Source organism: Agelaius tricolor, unplaced genomic scaffold (assembly GCF_023055355.1).
Source record: "Agelaius tricolor isolate 1412-34295 unplaced genomic scaffold, bAgeTri1.0.p SCAF_12, whole genome shotgun sequence".
NCBI lineage: Eukaryota > Metazoa > Chordata > Aves > Passeriformes > Icteridae > Agelaius > Agelaius tricolor.
Genome location: NW_027269272.1, coordinates 7338914 through 7357286, shown reverse-complemented (window position 1 = coordinate 7357286; position 18373 = coordinate 7338914). Strand labels below are relative to the sequence as shown.

Genomic DNA, 18373 nt, shown 5'->3' with positions numbered 1-18373 from the left:
TTGGAGATAACAATGCTTTATTTTTACATTTCAGCAACAGGAGAAATAATTGAAGATGAAATTATCTGCTTTGTTGTAAAGTATAAAAACATTTAATTATAAATATTTAGCTACAAAAGCGTGATTTATAAAATATAATCTGTGAAGATATATACACAGTTTAATCGTTTAGCAATTCTTTCACCTGACATTAAAGAGTAGAGGTTTTTCTATTTATTATTCCATGCTCACAGTTTAGTGCTCACAGTTTAAGAAGCAAAAGAGACAAGTGAAAAGATGACTGGTGAGTTTTGTTCTGGGAAAAAAAATTAACATTTTGCCATGAATTTGGGCAAGAGCAGAGGCAAAATTTGAATTTCAGCAAATCCATGTCTTGAGAGAGGTCTCTGAGGGAAGTTCCCCTGCCATGACTGACAGTGTTTATATCCAGACAAGCAGTGGGTATCTCAACATTTGTGGGCAAGGTCCCCGTGTTTCCAAGAAAATATGGCTAATAGTATAATGCAAGCCCTCACCATTCAGTTCAGTTCAATGTGCTCACCTCCCTGCTCTCTGAGCAGGGGGTGCTCAGTATGTTGTGCTGGTGTCCTCTGTTGTGCCTCTAATGAAATCAAACAATGTCACCTTCACGATTCGGGCTACAAGCAAATTTCCAAATAGACAAGCCCAGTGTGCCATCCCAATTGCACTTTCCAGCTGACAATACCCCCTAAAAACAGATACAGCTGCCTAAGCCTGGAAAGTAACAGTGAAGCTGTACAGTACACTAAATGTGATGGAATGTGAAAGAAGATAAATGGTCAGGCAACTCAGTTTTCTATTCCTCATTTGAGAGCCAGCTTCTTCCCTTTGAAGTCTTGGGCAATCTCACCTCTGATGGAAGTGTTTGTTACTATGGCACTTCAGAGAAGAGAAACTGGAAGACTCTTCAACATGCTGGGTGGCAGAAAATGCTACAGGAAATGATAATGAATTTGATCCATGTCCCTAGTAATTATCTTTCTCTCTTCACAGTGTTTTCATGGTGCCTGTGGCACGGGGCTTTGAGGAATAAGAAAAGGGTGACAACACCCAACAGCAGTACAAACATACAGAAGTCAAACTGTACTTTGTACACCCTGATTTACACAATACCTCACTACTTGCCTGTAAGCAAGGAATGAATTAATACAGGATTAAGAGAAAAAGGATCTATAGGAAAGAATGAAGTAGGCAAACATGACACTTGTCAGTGCTCACCCAGGATTTGCTACCTGCTGTTTCTGCTTTAGGGTCATGTGCTCCTAGCAGTTCAGAGCAAAGAGCCCGGACACAGCCCCCACTATTCACATCATTATAAATGCATAGTAACTGCAAGAGTTGTGCCCTTAGGAGCTCAGGAGGATCTTCCAGAAAGGAAGGCTAGCAAAGCTGTGATGAGTTTTAGGCAGGATCCAAGCAGTTCTGTCCAGGCAGAGCCCTGATCTGGGAAACGTACCAAGTGGTGTGCAATTTCAGAGTGCATATTGGCTGGTTGGTTACTGGGTAAATGCAGACTTTAACTCCCTGAAAGCTGCTCGGCGGTGCTTCCTTTCCTCCTCTTCCCGCTTTCGCTCATCCTGCTCAGCTTTTATCTCTGCTTCAAACTTACTGGCTGAGGAGAGGGCTTGAGCCTTTACGAGACAGAGAGAAAATAAACAAGTGTCAAGCCTTGCATCAGAGGGAGAGCCAAAGCCTGAGCTACTCCCAGATGAGCAACACAGAAGTGCTTGCTGCACCTCCCAGTGCTTGCTGGGATGCTTTGCCAGGACAGCTCAAGTATAAATTACACCGCAATGCTTGAGTATTTACACACAATACCTCTTACTTTCCTTTACTTTAACATCAACAAAAGAAAGGCCACTTATTAGTAAGTCACTAACAAGTGACCAAAACAAGGCCATCCATACTGGGTCACATACATTATTTCTATTACCAGGTAGCAGGACATAGGTTGTGAGTATGCAGTGGGAGAAACTACTGCAGAAAACACTCTGAATCACAGCCAAATCTGAGAACATCATACTACACCATGGATAATCTGCAGATCAAAGAGACATTGTTTACTTGCTGGCTATTTTTCCAGCTTTCATCTCAGTACATCTGCTGTGCAATAGCTGTGTTAGGCTCTTGGGAAAAAACTTCTTATATAAACAAGCAGGATTATTTTCTCTCCAAGAGAGCTTTCAGAAAGGGTGCTTTGTCAGCTTCAGATGGTGTACAGCTCTTTCTGCCAACCCCAGGACCCTGCAGAATTATTTTGATTCCAAAGGTTACAGAGAAAGAGATATCTGAAATCCTACACTCCAAAACACTCCATTAACCATTGAAACTCAGAGTGTTCTGGTTGAGGGAGGTTTTGCAAAATGGGAAAACTCTGTCCTTATTGCATTAGTTTTTTAGGACACTTTTGTCTTTAAAAGAGGTCAGCCACCTAGTTCCAGCCACAGGGACACAGGTCAGCCAGTCATTGCTGGTGTGTTGCAGCCAGGCATTGCTCTGGTCTGTTGACTGAGCCACAGAAGGACTCTAGCTAGAGTGCAACAAAATTTGAAAGGAAACTCAGCTACAGATAAGTAGCTGAGCTTCAGCTACAGCTGAGTTTTTTCCTATTCCTCTGTGCCACATCATACCTTAGCTTCAAAGAAGTTCTTGGCTCCTTTGACTCCCTCAATGGATACATCTATCTCCGAGAGCTTCGCGAGAGTCAACAGGCCGCTGTCCTCCTCGAGTTCCCCAGCTGCAGCTTTATGGAAAATCAGCAGGAACTAGCAAGACAGAGAGAGAACATTCAGGTTTTTCACTGAGGCTCAAATAACTTAAAATACAAACAGCACAATCACCTGGAGGGGGATAGAATTCACATTTCAGAGCAAAGGAAACCAGGTCTATATAAACCAAGTGGCAGCAAGGAGCTTGTGCTCCAGTACACAGTCCTGTTACAGACTAAAAGCAGTAGGAATCTCAGAGGAAAAGGTTTCCCAGGAATCAGAGCCCTGGTCATGGCCAGAGGAAGGAGACCACCTCTGCACCTGCCCAGTACAACCACTGGGCACATTCAGATATAGCTCTTCATGTTCCCATAAGCCCTCACAAGCCCTCCACCAGCTTCCCCAGTGTTCTAGGGACTCAGGTCACATCCCATGACACTGAAAGCAGGGCAAGCATAGCTCTAGTTCACCTCAGGCTGAATGCTTCCCTGAATCAAGGCATTAGTGCAGTCCTTTTAGACAGAACTGCAGCCCAGGTATATGCCCTTGTAACAGTGGCTTGAACAAGTGTCCACAGAGCAAGGTAGCATGAAACTTCTGTCCTGCACTGGACCATGCCCATTTAACAAATCCAGAGTCACTACAGCAGAGTGTATATTGGGAAGTGAATTGCAAAGGGAAATGAAAACAAGAGTTATATTGCATTCCACAAAAACATACCTTTTCTTTTTGTTTTAACAGAAGGAACAAAACCTGCCTGCTTAAAAATAAAGACCTCTGCACCACTGTCCACCTGCCAACCAAACTCCAGATTAAGATGTGGAAGTTCTAGGTGTACTTTTAGAGGCCCTGTAACTCCCTGCTATTCTTGGTGACCCCAGGAGGTGTCTCCGTTCTTGGAACAGTGCAGAGAGGACAGACACCAGGACAACCCACTCAGGTACAAAAGGAGCACAAAGCAACAAAGCTGTGCCAATGCAGCACTTCAGGCCAGGCCAGAGGGCTGCAGATACCAGGTAGGCTTGCCCTTCCTTTGCACAGGAACATCAAATATCTCGAGTGCTGTGCTCCTCAGATTGCTAGGCTGGGGACTCTGATGTTTCCTATGGAGAGCCCGAGCTGTCCCAGAGGAGGGCAGCAGAGTCCCAGCATTCACACTGAGACAGCCCTGCTTCAAGTTGCTCGCAGAAGCTGGTGGGAATGCAAGAGTTTGGGTAGGCCTCCCATGAGGAAGGGTGTGGATATGACAGCAGCGCTGGCCGCCCTCTTGCACAGGCAGTTCACCAGGCACTGCTCCATGCAACAGCCCCTTAACCTGTGAGTGCTCAGCACAGGGCAAGCAGAAAGCAGGCTGGCCTTGGCAAGGGAATTTTCCTTCTCCAAACACATTGGAATTGGTTGACCCTGGCTGGATGCCAGGCTACCAAAGCCATTCTATCACTCCCCTTCTCATCTGGATAGGGGAGAGAAAATATAATAAAAGTTCATGAGTTCTAAGGCCCTGGAGAGATTATTCACTAAAATACTGTCATAGGCAAAAAAGGCTCAACTTGGGGATATCAATTGAATTTATTACTACCAAAATTGGAGCAGGATGATGAGAAGAAAAATAATTCTTAAAGATACCTTCCCCCCTCACCCCTCCCTCCTTGCCAGCTCTGCCTCCTGTGTCCAGAGGCACAGGGAGATAGGGAATGGAGGTTATGGTCAGTTCTTCATAGATTGTTCCTGCCACTGTGCAGGGAGAAGAATCCTTCCCCTGCTCCAGTATGGGCTTCCCATGGGTTCACATCTTCCTTTCAGGCAACCACCTGCTCTGGCATGGGTATCCTCCATGGGCTGCAGGTGGATTTCTGCATCCCCATGGACCTCCATGGGCTGCAGCCTGTTTCACCACAGTCTGCATCACAGGCTGCAGAGGAACCTTTGGCTCCTCTGGCCATAATTACCTCTGCACAAGAACTTTTTAACCTTCTTATATATGTTATCACAGAGGCATTACTATCATTCCTGATTGGCTCACCTTAGTCAGTGGCAGGTCTGTCTTGGAGCCAGCTGGCTTTGGCTTACCAGACACAGGGGAAGATTCCAACAGCTTCTCACAGAAGCCACTCACTCCTTGTAGACCCCCTGCTATGAAAACCTGGCCATGCAAACCCAATACACGTAAGAAACAAACCAAATACGCGGTTCACTGGTTTTCACATAAGAAACAAATGGTTTCTTTTGGAAAGAAACCAAATCCTCCCCAAGACATCCTCTCCCTCTGCTCAGATCCACTGGGCTCTGGCTAGTTCCCCTTTGCCACCACCAGGCACTGTGACACAGAGGGCTGGCAGCTAGACTGGAATTAGTCATGCTTCCTCTTGCTCCACCCTGAAAGTCCCACTTCCTGGCATTGGAAAAGAGCAGTGAAGACAGCACAATCCTGAGGTCTGATACAGCTGTCACCTGGGGAGGGACTAGGTCATGAGTACAAGTGAGCATGAATCATCCTGAAACTAAGGGATGGCGCAGCAGTCGTCTAGAAGAATACAGGCTGCTGTGGCCATAAAGGACAGGCTGAGTTAAAGGAAACTTGGGACTAAAACATGCTTAGGGTGGACAGAGCATAATGTCAGTGCCAAGGATCCAGCAAGGTGCACTATGGGACATCATGCTGGCTCCTACAGGAGCTCAGCAGCAATCGCTCCAGCACACAGACCTTGAGGTATTGGCTCTTACTAACTAGAGAACACCAGCAATCTGCATTCAGCTCCCATTGCCAGCCTGTGTAACACCCTTGCTGGGCCCAGGACACACCATGTGCACCTAAGTTTCAAGGAAATGTCAACAGAGAAGCAAAAGTGAATAATGTAGGTAGGTACCTTTCAAAGCTCTGCTCTCAAAGAGGACAACGCAACCCACACTTTCCAACCCCTAACCTGGTAAATTGTATCTGCTGTCACATCCTTCATGACCCAAGATCTATACCACAGAGCCAGGCTGGGTATCCTGCAAGGAAAGGTGTGGGACTGACAGGCAGCAGCAGTAGCCTTGCAACAACAGCTTGCCAGAAAAGCAGCACTATGTAAGGATGTGGTTTGCACCAGCCCTGGTACCAAACAAATCATGTGAGTCAACATTTCAGCTGGTGAGGGTGTGGGGGGCAGTGGGTGGATTTCTGTGGGTTCTAGGTAGCAGCTCCAATTACACATTAATATCACAGCAATTAACTCCAGTTTCCTGTGGTAATGATGGAACTAGACAGTCAGAGGTGTGGGGATTTTTCCCCCCCACTATACCTTAACTTTTTAAGCCTAAATTTCATTGCTTGAGTCACGGCAGGAGTCCTGTACAGTTAATTGTTAATGTATTGGTGGACGTTCAAAGGTCAATGGTACAAGGCAGCTTTCCTAACAGGGCCTGTGGTTCATCAGCAGCCTATTTGCCAGGCAACAGCTTATCTGGGATGGGAGGACACTACTCAAAGCAGTAGAAAAAGGTGATCTATTGCAAGTGAAAGAGGTCCCTACCAATTCTGTGGCCAGGCCACAAGAAGAGTATGTTCACACAGGTATGCCAGGACTTGGTATTCTCTGGATAGGCAGACAGGAGCCCTCCAGTAGATGCACCCTACTGAGTTCAGATACTCATTTAAACCAGGTTTCTCCTGGGATAATCTGAATAACCTGAGTCAGCTTAGTCACCCTCCACATGCTTGCTTGCCACCAATGAGAAGCAGAATGGGACAGGCCTATGGTTGAGGTCTCCTGACCCACCAGGAAACCTGCTTCCCTGTCAGCCCTCTGCCTCAACACAGCAGCTGGACAGGGCACACCTGCAGCAAGGCAAGAAGCATCCTGCTCCTCTCTACCACAGGAAGCTTTGTGTGTTTGCCAAAGCTGCTGTGTAATTTGTCCCCAGAGCTCTGCCAGCAATGCTCCCTCATTCCAACCCATGGGCCTCTCAAGCTTGTTGCATGACCATTGTTTTCCCTTCTGGCAAGACACTTGAACAGCACCAGCTGCCATGTGCCACATGCCAGGGGTTGGCAGCACAGGCACCCCTGCTGGAGGCTGTGCTCCAAACAGGTGGCAGCAGAAGAGCTGCTCTGCTACTCATGCCATGCCACTGATGCTGGGACATCATTTCAGGGCCTTGAGGATAGAGGTATTTCTCTTCCATGGGAGAGAGCCCCTGCAGCAAGCCCAGAGGCTGCTCCCAGCTCTTCACCTGAAATGAAGGGAGGCCCAGAATGCACACAGAGGGCTCCTCAGCCTACACAGTGATCTGGCAATCAGAGACCTGGGGCCATGGGCATGGTGCTCTTCCTGCTCCACTGGATTCTTTGCTACTTCCAGTTCACCTCTGACCGGGCAGCAGCGAACTCAGGGACAGGTTCTCAGTTCCCAAATTTGCATATCCTTTCTCCTCTCTTGCAACCCAAGTCCTTGGCCTCTGTCTTTTTGTGCTGCCCTTTTGCAGTGAAATAAATCCAACAAAGCCTTTGGGGCACAAAAGCAGAGGAACATGGTGTGATGTGCCAGCACAGAGATGGTGCAGCAGCTCTATGAGTGACAGTCACCCCTTATGTCCCAACCAGCCCAGCCAGTCACAGGCCTTGGCTGCTCATCCTCCCTCCCAGCACTGACAAAGCTCTCAAACTTCTACAGTGGAAAGCCTGACGTTCTGAGCCCTACCCTGGAAGAGGCATGGTGAGAACCTCATGCCTGCAGAAACTAGGGAGCCCAGCTGCTTGGGGTCCACTGCAGGCATCCCACAGGACAGGAGGAAGCAGCACAGCCCTCAAAACCGGTGCAGGACATACACAGTGCTGCCCCTCCTCTTGCTGCCTAAGAGGCTGTGGGTTAATTCAGAAAGCCACAGTGTGACATTTGCTTGTGACTGAGCCAGCTACCAAAGTCTGAGAGGAGGAGATGATGCAACAGGAGCTTTTGGTACCTGGATTCCCCCTTCCTGCTGAGATGATTTGGGTACCCCTGAGTACATGCAGGTCACTGCTCAAATTTCCTCTCTTCCTCTGCCAGGCAGAAGATCCTGGCCTGTCCTCCCAGCCGTCACAATACAGTGGTAACAGACAGACCTGTTTGAGCTGTGTCCCTGCTGAGCCAGCATGCAGTGCCAAACTGCTGCATCCACACATTTATTCCTTGCTGCAGGGAGGTGACCACCCCTCATAAAGCTTGCCATGGCTGGTCACTGCATGATGCAGAGAGGGTCCCAATACCAGCTGGAAGAGAGAGCCTTTTGTGCCCCATGAGATGAGCTGCTCTAAGCAGAGCTCCTGCACTGCACTTGAAATGAGGCCTCAGCTGCTGTATCACAGGAGCCAAGCAATGAGACCTGGAAACTCAAGGGACATAACTCCCTCCAGCTACAACAGGGAGCTCAGTGAGCACTCCCAGCAGCTGAAACAGGGCCCAAATGTGCTTCCAAAGCAAGCAGGGAGGTTGGAGAGCTTTGGCATCAGGTACCATGACTGCCACATGGAGATGGAGGTTAGCAGTGCTCCACACCCTTGACATGGGGAAGCTCACAGCCTTCTCCACTGCACCCCAGCACTGGAAAAACACAGAGGGGAGAGGGCTACCTACAGCCCACAGATATGGGGCCCAGCTGCCTCTTCCTTCAACTCCACATCCCTGTCTGTTTCTGCAGCCACCCTCACCTCACGGAAGCTGAGCTTCCCATCAAAGTCTTCATCCACCTCCTTGATCATGTTCTTCAGCCCCAGGTGGGTCTGAGGGGCTCCCAGCTTTTCCATCATGAGCTTCAGCTCCATCAGGTCAATATATCCATCCCGTCCTGAGTCATACCTGCAGGGTGCAAAGGGAAAAGAGTTAACCATCATCATCCCCATACTCGTCCACCCAGAAGAGGAACCATGCACATGGATAAAGTCACTGTGTGGTTCAAAGCTTAGGGGAGAGTGGAAGCTGCATGACATGGCCAGTGCTGAGATATATTAAGCTCAGAGAAGTAGCTGTCAGCTTTCAGAGCTGTCTTACCAAAGAGAGAAGTTCTCAGGGGAGCTCAGACCAAACAACCCACACAGAAAGAGCACAGAGGAACTCAGCTTTTCTCAGTGGGATTTCCATTGCACCCACTTGCCTGTCCAGCACAAAGGCAACTTGCACGCAGCTTACACCATGCACCAATGTGGTGAGGCAAAGGCATGCAGAGTCAGCTGCTGCGAGGTTTCCTGCTAGTTTCAAGGAGAAACAGGGAGCAGAGACCAAGCAGAACCTCTTGGCAGAAAGCAATCTTTCTCTGTAAGCAAAACTCTCCCCCTCTAGCTGTTAAGATCTTTTCTCTCCAAAATGCTTTTGTACTACAACAAGCACCACTACAACAGCTGCACTTCAGGGCAGCTGTTTATTCTGTGTCCCTGGGCAGAGCAGAAAGACAGTTCCAGGGGACCACAGCAATCCTAGCCAGGGCTGTGGTACCAGGGCTGTACCACAGGGTCAGGCTGGCAGAGGAAACCAGTGCCCACCACCAGAAGCAAGACTAGAGCGGGACCATGCTCCCTATGGAGCACGAAGGACTGCAAGGACTCTTCAGAGGAGAGCACCCGTGCAAGGGGAGGAGTGCTTTAGGGATGGGGAGGCAGCAAGTGATCTGCTGTGCACAGCCTGGGACTCTGCACCAGCTCCTCCCAACATCTGCTGTGGGTGTGGGTAAAGCATCCGGCCCATCCAGCAACCAGAGCTTCACACCCAGCAGGGCTATCACCGGCTCTCAAAGTCCAAAAGCTTCAGGGATGGGTGCTCTGTTATCAGCCACTCAACAGCCCTCTTTCATCCTGGTCTTGCCATCAAGGTTCAGCACAGAGCTAGGGCTTCACAGGAGAGGACAGGGCAGAGTCTCCCAAGCTGGGCTCAGCCTTGGCATACAGCCTGCCACTGCTCCCCTGCCACCATCTCAACCCTGACAGAGTTAAATCCTTTCAGCCATTCAGAAGGAAACCCTAGGCACAGTGCTGAAGCTTTTCAGTGGGCAGGAGCCAGCCAAAGCCCCCCACCCATCATCTTTTATTGACTGTTAGCGCTCTTGCAAAGAAATGAGGGCTGTAGCCATCCCAGACAAAGATCTGCACAGTTGTGGTTACCCTGGAAGATAGCTCTTTCCAGCTGAAAAACCTCACAGCCACAGAGGAAGCTGTGGCAAAGGAAGGCACAAACAAAGCCACCAGCCCCACACTGCGTACAGGCGTGAGCAGCACAAGGCAGAGCTGCAGCCAAGATCTCTGCCCCTGCTTTCATGAGCACAACATGCTTTTTCCCCAGACTAGGGTGGCCTCCATGACTTTCCAGAGTACCACCACCCCCACAAGTACTTCTGATACTCCTTGTGGCTCTTAGTTTCCAAGGGTCCCAGGACTAAGAGACTTCCAATGACAGGGACATAACTGCCAGACTGGGCTGGCACAGAGCCCCTGTTACCAATCTGCCTGCACTCTCTATACCCAGAGAACCCATGAGCCCACCAGGCTGGACTGCCTTCTGAAAAGCTAGCAAAGAAACCTCCATCAGAGCAGAAACCAGGTCACAGACCTGGGATGTCACAGGGAAGAAGTACAGCAGGTTCTTCACAGCAAGGAAGGTGTCAGTTAATTAAAGCACATTCACAGCATTACCCAACCCAGCACTGAGATGCACTTCTAAGACATCACAGAAGCATAGCAAGTGCAATATTTAATTGTCAATTTGCTTTTCTTTCAAGTTTGGGAGAAAGGGTGCAGAGCTGTCACTGTTGGAGATGCAGTGCCTTTGATTAGACACAGCAGCAAAATGTGCAATAGCAGAAAGGCACCTGGGGTTGCAGTTTTTTTGGGGGGCCTAGCAGGCTCATGCTGCCCTTTGGCTGGATGCAGAAGCAAAGTAATACCAAGGTCCCCTCCAAGGGCTGTTCATCTGGGGTTGGGACACTGCCCAGCCCCACACAGAAGCTCTGTAACAGAGATGAAGGCAGAAGTAGGGCACAAGCCCAGCCCATGCCTGCTGTGGTCATCTCATCCTCCTGTTATGGACACTACCTGTAGGTAAACACTGGCCCAGAGGCCAATATGCTGCCCTGAAAGGGTTAAGCATGGGGCACAGCTTCAGGGCTCATCCCTGCAGAGAGGCAGGACAAAGCCAGGATTGTGAGAAATGGGGTCTTGCCAACAGCGGGCCTGGCTGAGCAGCACTCTGTACAGCCACACAATGGGCGTTGAGCATGAGTACAGCTGGTGCTGAGAAGCACCCAGAAATCAGGTTACCAGTCCCCTGCACTCAGGGACAGCCAGACAGAGGGGCACTGAAACACAATGGCAGCACCCTGCAAACTGCTACATTCCCTCCCTGCCCCCTCGCCTCCTAAAACAGCCAAACTATTTTAGGACCTGGGTACAGCCACCCAGCTGCTGCACAGCCAGACTATTTAGGGAGAGGCATATTTACATGGCACGAGAAACAGCACTATTCATTCCCCACCACCCATCCCCAACAGACCTTGCTGGTCAGTTGAGGCTCCCAGCACACCTCAGTCCTACCAAAGACCCCACAGTCTGCCTTTTGAGAGATCAAAAAACTCCCCTGTCTGCCTTTTGGGAGCCCCCTTGTCAGGGCCCTGGGCTCAGACAGCCCCGGACACCTCTCACACACTGCATCCTGGTGATGGACAGCCATTACCTTCACAGGCAGAGCTGGAACAGAGCACCAGGGCAAGTTAAACACACCCCAGCATCCGGGGGAGCCATCCCAACCTGAACTCCAGGAGTGGCACAGCAAGAGCACACAGCACTCAGGTGCCTGGTGAGCCCTGCCATCACTCACTGTCCTGCTGTGGCACCAGAGCTTTGCTTCCTTCACACTCAAAGCTCCCTGGGGCACAAGCCAAGCCTCACCCGAGTGATGCACAGGCATTACAGACAGAGGGGAATTGTGTCAACAGGCACAGACATCTCATGTCACAGGAAGGCCACTCCAGCAGCAGGTCAGTGCCGTGGCTACAGCGGATCCCACGTGTAACAGCTGGGATGCCGCAGGCAGTACGGGCACCGTGGCTGCTGTGATGAAACTTTGCCACGCTGCTGTCACAGCAGTGTTCCTGGCAGCAATGAGACACAGCAGTGGCTGCCAAAATCTGCTGCAACAAGGATGCACCCAGATTCTCATGCTGGCTCGCTTCCACCCGGACTGCAGAGCATGCCTGGCTGAAGCATTGGGAGAGGAAAGCAGGACACAAAAGCAGAGGAAGGAGGGAATACTTGCTGAACAGACTTGCTTAAGAGCACAAAGTCTGTTAGGCAGAATTACTGCCCAAGTAAAAATATTGCACTGGTGTTCCACAGGTGCTGGGGATTTACATCACAGAAGAAAGAGGGACCAGGAAGAGAGGAAAAAGGAGATGCCAAGGACTGCATCACCTGTAGTGACTCTGTAGTCATCTTCCAGCTGCCTCTAAAACCCCACTTAACAAAAAAAAGGACAACTGAATGAGAAACTACAGATGCCAAAGGATCAAAGAGCGGTTTCTAAACATTCACATGGCTTGAGAAAAGCTGGAATGAGAACCTGCCCTCCCTGTACATGTTTGCTGCACCTTACATTACCTTGCTTCACATACTATGGGCACCTGTATTTTGATCTGCAGTTCCTGTATGCTGCAATGGCCTAATTGAGGCTTTGAAGTAAAGCAGTTGGAATAATGGTGCTAAAGTAATAATATCCTCTTAAATATTTCAAATCCTAAGTAGCACTTTATTCCCTCTGAGCATTGTTTCACCTTACATGGAGAAGGTGGTGCTAATCTCTGCTCCCTGATATCTAGTGATAGGATAAATGGGAATGGTTCAAAACTGCCTCAGAGGAGATCAGACCGGACCTGAGGAAGCCTTTCTTTCAGCCTGAGAGGGCTGTCACACCGTGGAACAGCTTCCTAGAAAGGTGGTCAGTACCCCAAGCCTGTCAGTGTTTAAAAGAGACATTTAGACAATGCCCTTAATAACAGGGCTTAACTTTTGGTCAGCCCTGAAGCAATGAGGCAGTCGAACTAGATGTGATCATTGATGCTCCATTCCAAATGGAATAGTCTATTCTGTTGCCAAGAGCTTTGGAAACAATTCCTCCATACCAGGGTGGGGACAGGAACAGGCTCCTCGGCCACATGCAGCTTCATCCTCCCAGCCCAGGCAGAAGGAGTTCTCCTGCTCTTGGAGGGACATGAGGGCAAGATGAGTCTCCTCCACTAAGATCTTCCCCAAGACATCGGGCAAGACCTGCAGGCCCAGGCTGAGTCCCCATGGGAATAACCTCCCTGCCGACTGGAAATCCACAGACAGCCAGTCACATACAGCCCATGGCAGCTCTGGAGAGAGCCGCTCTGCTGCAGCATGTCAGACGAGGCTGGGGCATCTGGCAAAGTGGCTCCTAAGTGGCTCCAGGAGGGCAAGGGGACATCACAGCCTCTCCTACCAGCCAGATACAAGGCACTTATGCAATGTGTGGGCAACACATGAAATTCCCTAGCTATAAAAAGCAATAGCAAGATTGGAATTTCTCCACTCCCTCGCGCCCCACAGATGAAGCTGCTCTCTGTTTTCCTCCCCCCTACATTTCTCATAAAGGTCATTCCTGCCAGGCAGAGCCTCACTGCCTGGCTTTCACACTCCCCTCTGCCATTTTCCTGGACAAAGATGGCACCAAGGGGAGCTGTGAGACTCCAGAGGCTCTGAGAGTTCACTTAGACAACTCAGAAAAGAGATGTTATTGTGGTCCTCACATATTGTCAGAATAGGCAGCTAATTAGGTCACATTATAATTAGCCTGAGCTACAGACTTCCTGGTTTCTACCAAAAAAATACCCGTCCTGAGAGCTGCCTGCACCCAGCACTCCAGCAGATACCTGCACCCCATCTCCAGTGGAATGGGGCCAAAAAGGAGAGATGCTGACAAGAGGAGGCTTGGACAAGAGAGGGGGGAAAAGTGAGCCCAACTGCAGCAGCCAGAGCAATGAGCATTATTTCTGCTCTGGAAGGATGCTCCAGGTGTAGCTAGCAGCACACAGCACTGGATGGAGCACTATATTTCCCACTTTCAGATGAGTCCTTTGCTTCCATTGTGGCAGTCACTGCCACCTTCCATACCATGGGATGCCCTGACAGGCATCCAGGGTAGCTGCTATCACCAGGACATCTTTTCAGCTGGAGCACCATGACCCAGCCCACATCATGCACAGGACCACAGGTTCAAATTTAGTCTGAACTACAGATTTAAAAGTCCCACTAAACTGATAAGAAACATTTTTTTGGATGGGAAGTTTCATAGTGGAAACCTGGCATCCTGTGGCAATGAGAAAACACTAAAAGAAAAAAAATAAGCCGTTGAGAGAGGGATGTAAGAAAGACCCCGAGTTGTGGTGGCCAGGGCCAACAAGCCATACAGAGAATTAAAGCCTTAATCACATTAACTCAAGCTCTGACTGACAGGAATTAAGGGGACCATTTCCTCTCCTCATGGAGCACGTGACATCAGCCAACAGTTGACACAGGTCACTGACAGCAGATGGACCAAAGACGAGATCCTCTGCCACTGCAAACCTCAGGTGTCTGTAACAGTGAACACCAGGACACAGTTTCCTGGCTGTCTGTCCAAGAAACACAACAGGGGAGCACGCAGCCCACCTTCTCCCCCTTTGGCATCAGCAGTTCTCACAGGGTATGCAATGCTTTCTAGCTACATTGACCAGCTGATTAGCATTCAACTGCAAAGCCTAGCTTTTCCTGCTTACAAGGCTAGTGTTTAATGAGCTCATTGTTGAAAAATTAGGCTGCAATTCAGCTCTTCCACTTTTTATTTCCCAAAACCACCGCCATTTCTTTCCTCTTCCCTATTGAGGCAGTGTCACTGCCCAGTCCAGGCTCTCACGCACAGCTTTCAGGCCTTGCCTGCATTGTTTGTCCTCCAGCCCTCACAGCACCATGTCTTAGCATTCCATAGAGTGGGATCCCCTTTAAGCACAGTGAAAAGGGACACAGGAGAGAGTGGAGCGGCAGTCCTGCCTGGACCACCTCGCTTCCTGCACCAGCTGCCAACACAACACTGCCTGTGCAACAAAGAACTCCAAACTCCAGTAAGCTCACAAAAGCCCATCGCCTGGTCTCCTGTGGCAACAGCCTGGCTGGGACAGGCAACACCCCGCAGTGCTGGGAGCTGACAGCATTCAACCAGCTCCTGATAGCCTCACAACAATCCAAGGTGCCCAAGGCAGCTTTCAGCTAGGAGAACAATGATCTAACAAGGTACAAATCTCACTTCGATCACCTCCATAAGGTGAAGTACATCTTCACACCTTGCCTGGCAGCAGCTCCCTCCCAGTCTGGCAGCTTGTTGTGGGGCTGGGAGGACACTGGTCCCCAGGAACCCACGGGTCTGTGGTGCTGGAGGGAAAACTGAGTGCAAACAAAGGTACCCAGACGCAGCCTAACTGCAGGAGCAGGACAGAGTCTGGAGGAGAGAAAAAGGCAGGATCGTGGTCCCGGGGAGGGCCAAGCCTTTCTGCTTACAGAAGCAGCTCTCCCTGTGGCTAGCAGCAGCTTGACTTTAACACAAACCTTCCTGCTAGGAGGGGAATCCCATCCCAGCCCCCACGAAAGGAGTAGCAAGAGGAAGCTGTGCTCAGCCTTTGCTCGGATGCACGAGAAGGAGCACCAAGCCCGGCAGACAGGACTTTGCGTGGCGCTAGGACACTGCCAGGCAGAGCCAGCAGGACTGCTAGGGGTGCTCAGGGTCGCAGTTGTTTCGGGCAAATGTCCAGCGCTTCTGCCGGGCCTCGGGACATAGACCCACCTGGTACCCCAGGGTGTGGGGCAGAAGTCTGCCTGTGCTCTCCCACCGTCCCACCCAGCGCATCCCGCAAAGCCATCGCTCCTGGGTGCCACCAGAAACAGCCGCCTACCCAAGCCCAAGCAGAGCAGAGGCCGTGAGTTAAACGCAGGGCTGAGCCCCAGGCAAACTCTACGAGCCCCCCCGGCAAAGCACAAGGACAATCTGGGGATCAGATGGCGCTGCGAACGCGCCGCGGCTTCCTCCAGCCCGACCGCAAAACCGCGGAGAAATGAGAGCGTGCCGCTGAGAGCGGGCTGCCCTTCTCCAGATGTGCCCCCGGGGGCCAGCGCCGGGAGGGGCTGCGGGGGAAGGCAGAGCCCCAGCCCCGGAGCCCACGGGCCGGGCAGCGAGCCCCCCGCCCCGCTCCCGCCCCACTCACAGGCGGAACATGCGCTCCATGTCCTTGATCTGCCGGCGGCTGAACTCCTTGAACTCGGTGTAGGGGTTGAAGACGGCGGCCCGCCGGGGCTGCGCCGCGCCCTCGTTTATGTCCTGCCGCCGGCACAGCTTAGCGCTCAGCTCTGCGCCCGCACTGGCCGTCAAGCAGCTCCGATCTTCCACCTCCTCGGCCGCCGCCGCACCCTTGACCGCCTCTGCCTCGCCCTCCACCACTGCTCCGCTCTCCTCCAGCTGCAGCCGCCGCTGCAGCTTCTGCGCCAGCTCCTGCGAGGCCATGGCCCGGCGCTCCCGCCGGCGAGCCGCACTGCTGCCCGCCTCAGCCCCGCTCCGCTCCAGCCAGGACCGCCCGCCCCGGTGCGCAACTTTATTCCCTCGCTTGGAGGGAGCGGGGCGGGACGGGGCGGGACGGGGCGGAGGGAGGCTGGGACGGGGCGGGCACTTAAGGAGGAGCGGCGGGACGGGGAGAAAGGCGGGGAGGAAAGGGGGGGTATGGGGATTGCTGCCACTGCATGCGGAGGTACCCCGCGCATGTGGTGCGCTACTGACCCCTAGGCTAACTTCTAACATGGATGCTCTCCCACACAGCAGCCATCCCCATATGGATGACCCACACAGGCTGTCTCCCCGCATCCTCGTGCAGGGAACCCCCCACTCCATGGTCACTCTTCGACGCATCCCTTAACCGATAGGGTCCGTCCCAGGTTCCCCCCCGCTCCCCACAGCAGGGCCCTGCGCTGGCGCTGGGATGCACAGACCGCGTACACCCCACAGCGCTGCCTGCTCCGCTCCGTTCTGTGGGGCGAGACGTGCCCCGAACCCGACCGGGAGCCCCCCCGCGCTCGGGGAGAGCAGCGGGACCCCGTCGGCTCACCAAGCGCTGCAGGGATGACGGAGATCAGGATTGCCCTGCGCCAGGGCAGAGGGACCCCTTAAGCCCCTCTATGCGCCTCCCCTCTCTCACCTCCTTGGTCTAAAATTAGCCCAGGACAAAGCTCGGCTCAGGCCTGGATTCCCTCTCCTTCCCCAGAGAACACGGGCAGCAGGCGGCCTCTTCCCGCCCCCCAGCCGCCCTTCCCAGGACAGTGCCCAATGACCCCTCTGCCGTCCCCCGGCTCTTGCAGGGGTGTCCCTCCCAGGACTGTCAGTCCCTCGCCTGGCTGATGTGAGCCTGATGGCGTACTCGAGATGGTATTAGGGCTGGCGTGGGGTGGTTTAGGGTGGCGGCTGATGGGATTTACCCACCGGGGAGGAGGGGGAGAGAAAAGAACCGGCTCGGACACGCTGCCTGCCTGTGGCTCCCGCGTGCCCGAGCCTGTGCGTCACGGGGAACCGGTCCCAGCGTCTGTTATGTGGCTGTTTGACACCTCCGGGCAGGTAGGAAGCAGTTCTCTGATGTGGTGGCCTGCAGTTGACCCTCTTGGATAAGCTCATTCCCACCAAACCTACTCAGAAAATGACTGATGAAGCCATTCGCAGCCACCTTGCCCCTGCGTACTGCCTGGGCAGCTCTAGGCTGCCCTAGAGAGGGTCGGGAGGCTCAGGACGGCTGCAGGTTCACCACAGCATGTGACACAGGAAGGCCACTCCAGGTATATTACCTGGATATATATTATTATAAATCCAGGACTGCCTGAAAACGGGCTGCTGTGTGGAAGGGGTGGTATGCGCTATGCCCACACCGCATTGCCCTCACGCGGTGCCACGTCTGTGATGGAGAGACGTGGCACCTTCCACCAGAGAGGAATGGGGAGGAGAGCGGGGAGCTCTGCCTGGATCACCGGCCACCCTGAAGAACAACGAGCCCAACAACACAAGGTGCTTCTGTGCCTGCAGGGTGTCCAGGGAAAAGAGTAGCTGAGGGTGAAATCAGCAACTGCAAAGCCAGGCTGCCATCTGGTGGAAATAGAGCTCTAGGCTACAGCTATGGGTGGGAGAAGGCCGCGAGGGAGGGGTGGGAGAGGCAAGGAAAGGGATAAGCAAGGGAAGGGGAAAAGTAAGCAAGGTAAGGCAGGGATTTGCATGGCCTTCCCTTCCTTCCCTTCCCTGATTCCAGCTCCATCTCTAAAGTTGTTATCCTGGCTCCATAATTCCTATCACAGACACACAGTCCTGTCCCAGCCCTACAGTGATTCCAGCTCCAGCCCCACAAGCTCCACCAGCTCTGATGTTTCTGCTCCAGCTCTACATTCTCCCGATGCTGCTCCTGGATTGAGGCAGGATCTTCATTTCAGCTTCAGCTCTCTGATGCTTCAGCTCTAGAACCCATATTCCAGCTCCAGCCCTACAGTGCCTATCCCGGCCCCACAGCCCCTATCTAGCCCCACAGTGTTTCCACCCTAAGCCCCACATTCTCTATGTAACCACCAGCTC

The 18373-nt window shown here is 52.0% G+C and overlaps 1 protein-coding gene across 1 annotated transcript; it reads right to left on the bottom strand.

The window, feature by feature from the left end:
* On the bottom strand, nucleotides 1–16374 carry EFHD1 (EF-hand domain family member D1). Its single transcript, XM_071437385.1, has 4 exons — nucleotides 15984–16374; nucleotides 8401–8548; nucleotides 2652–2786; nucleotides 1–1652 (listed from the first exon to the last, which is right to left on the bottom strand). Exons 1-4 carry the CDS (start codon nucleotides 16277–16279, stop codon nucleotides 1518–1520), a joined length of 714 nt encoding a protein of 237 aa, XP_071293486.1. The 5' UTR covers nucleotides 16280–16374; the 3' UTR covers nucleotides 1–1517.
* Nucleotides 16375–18373: the final 1999 nt, after the last annotated feature.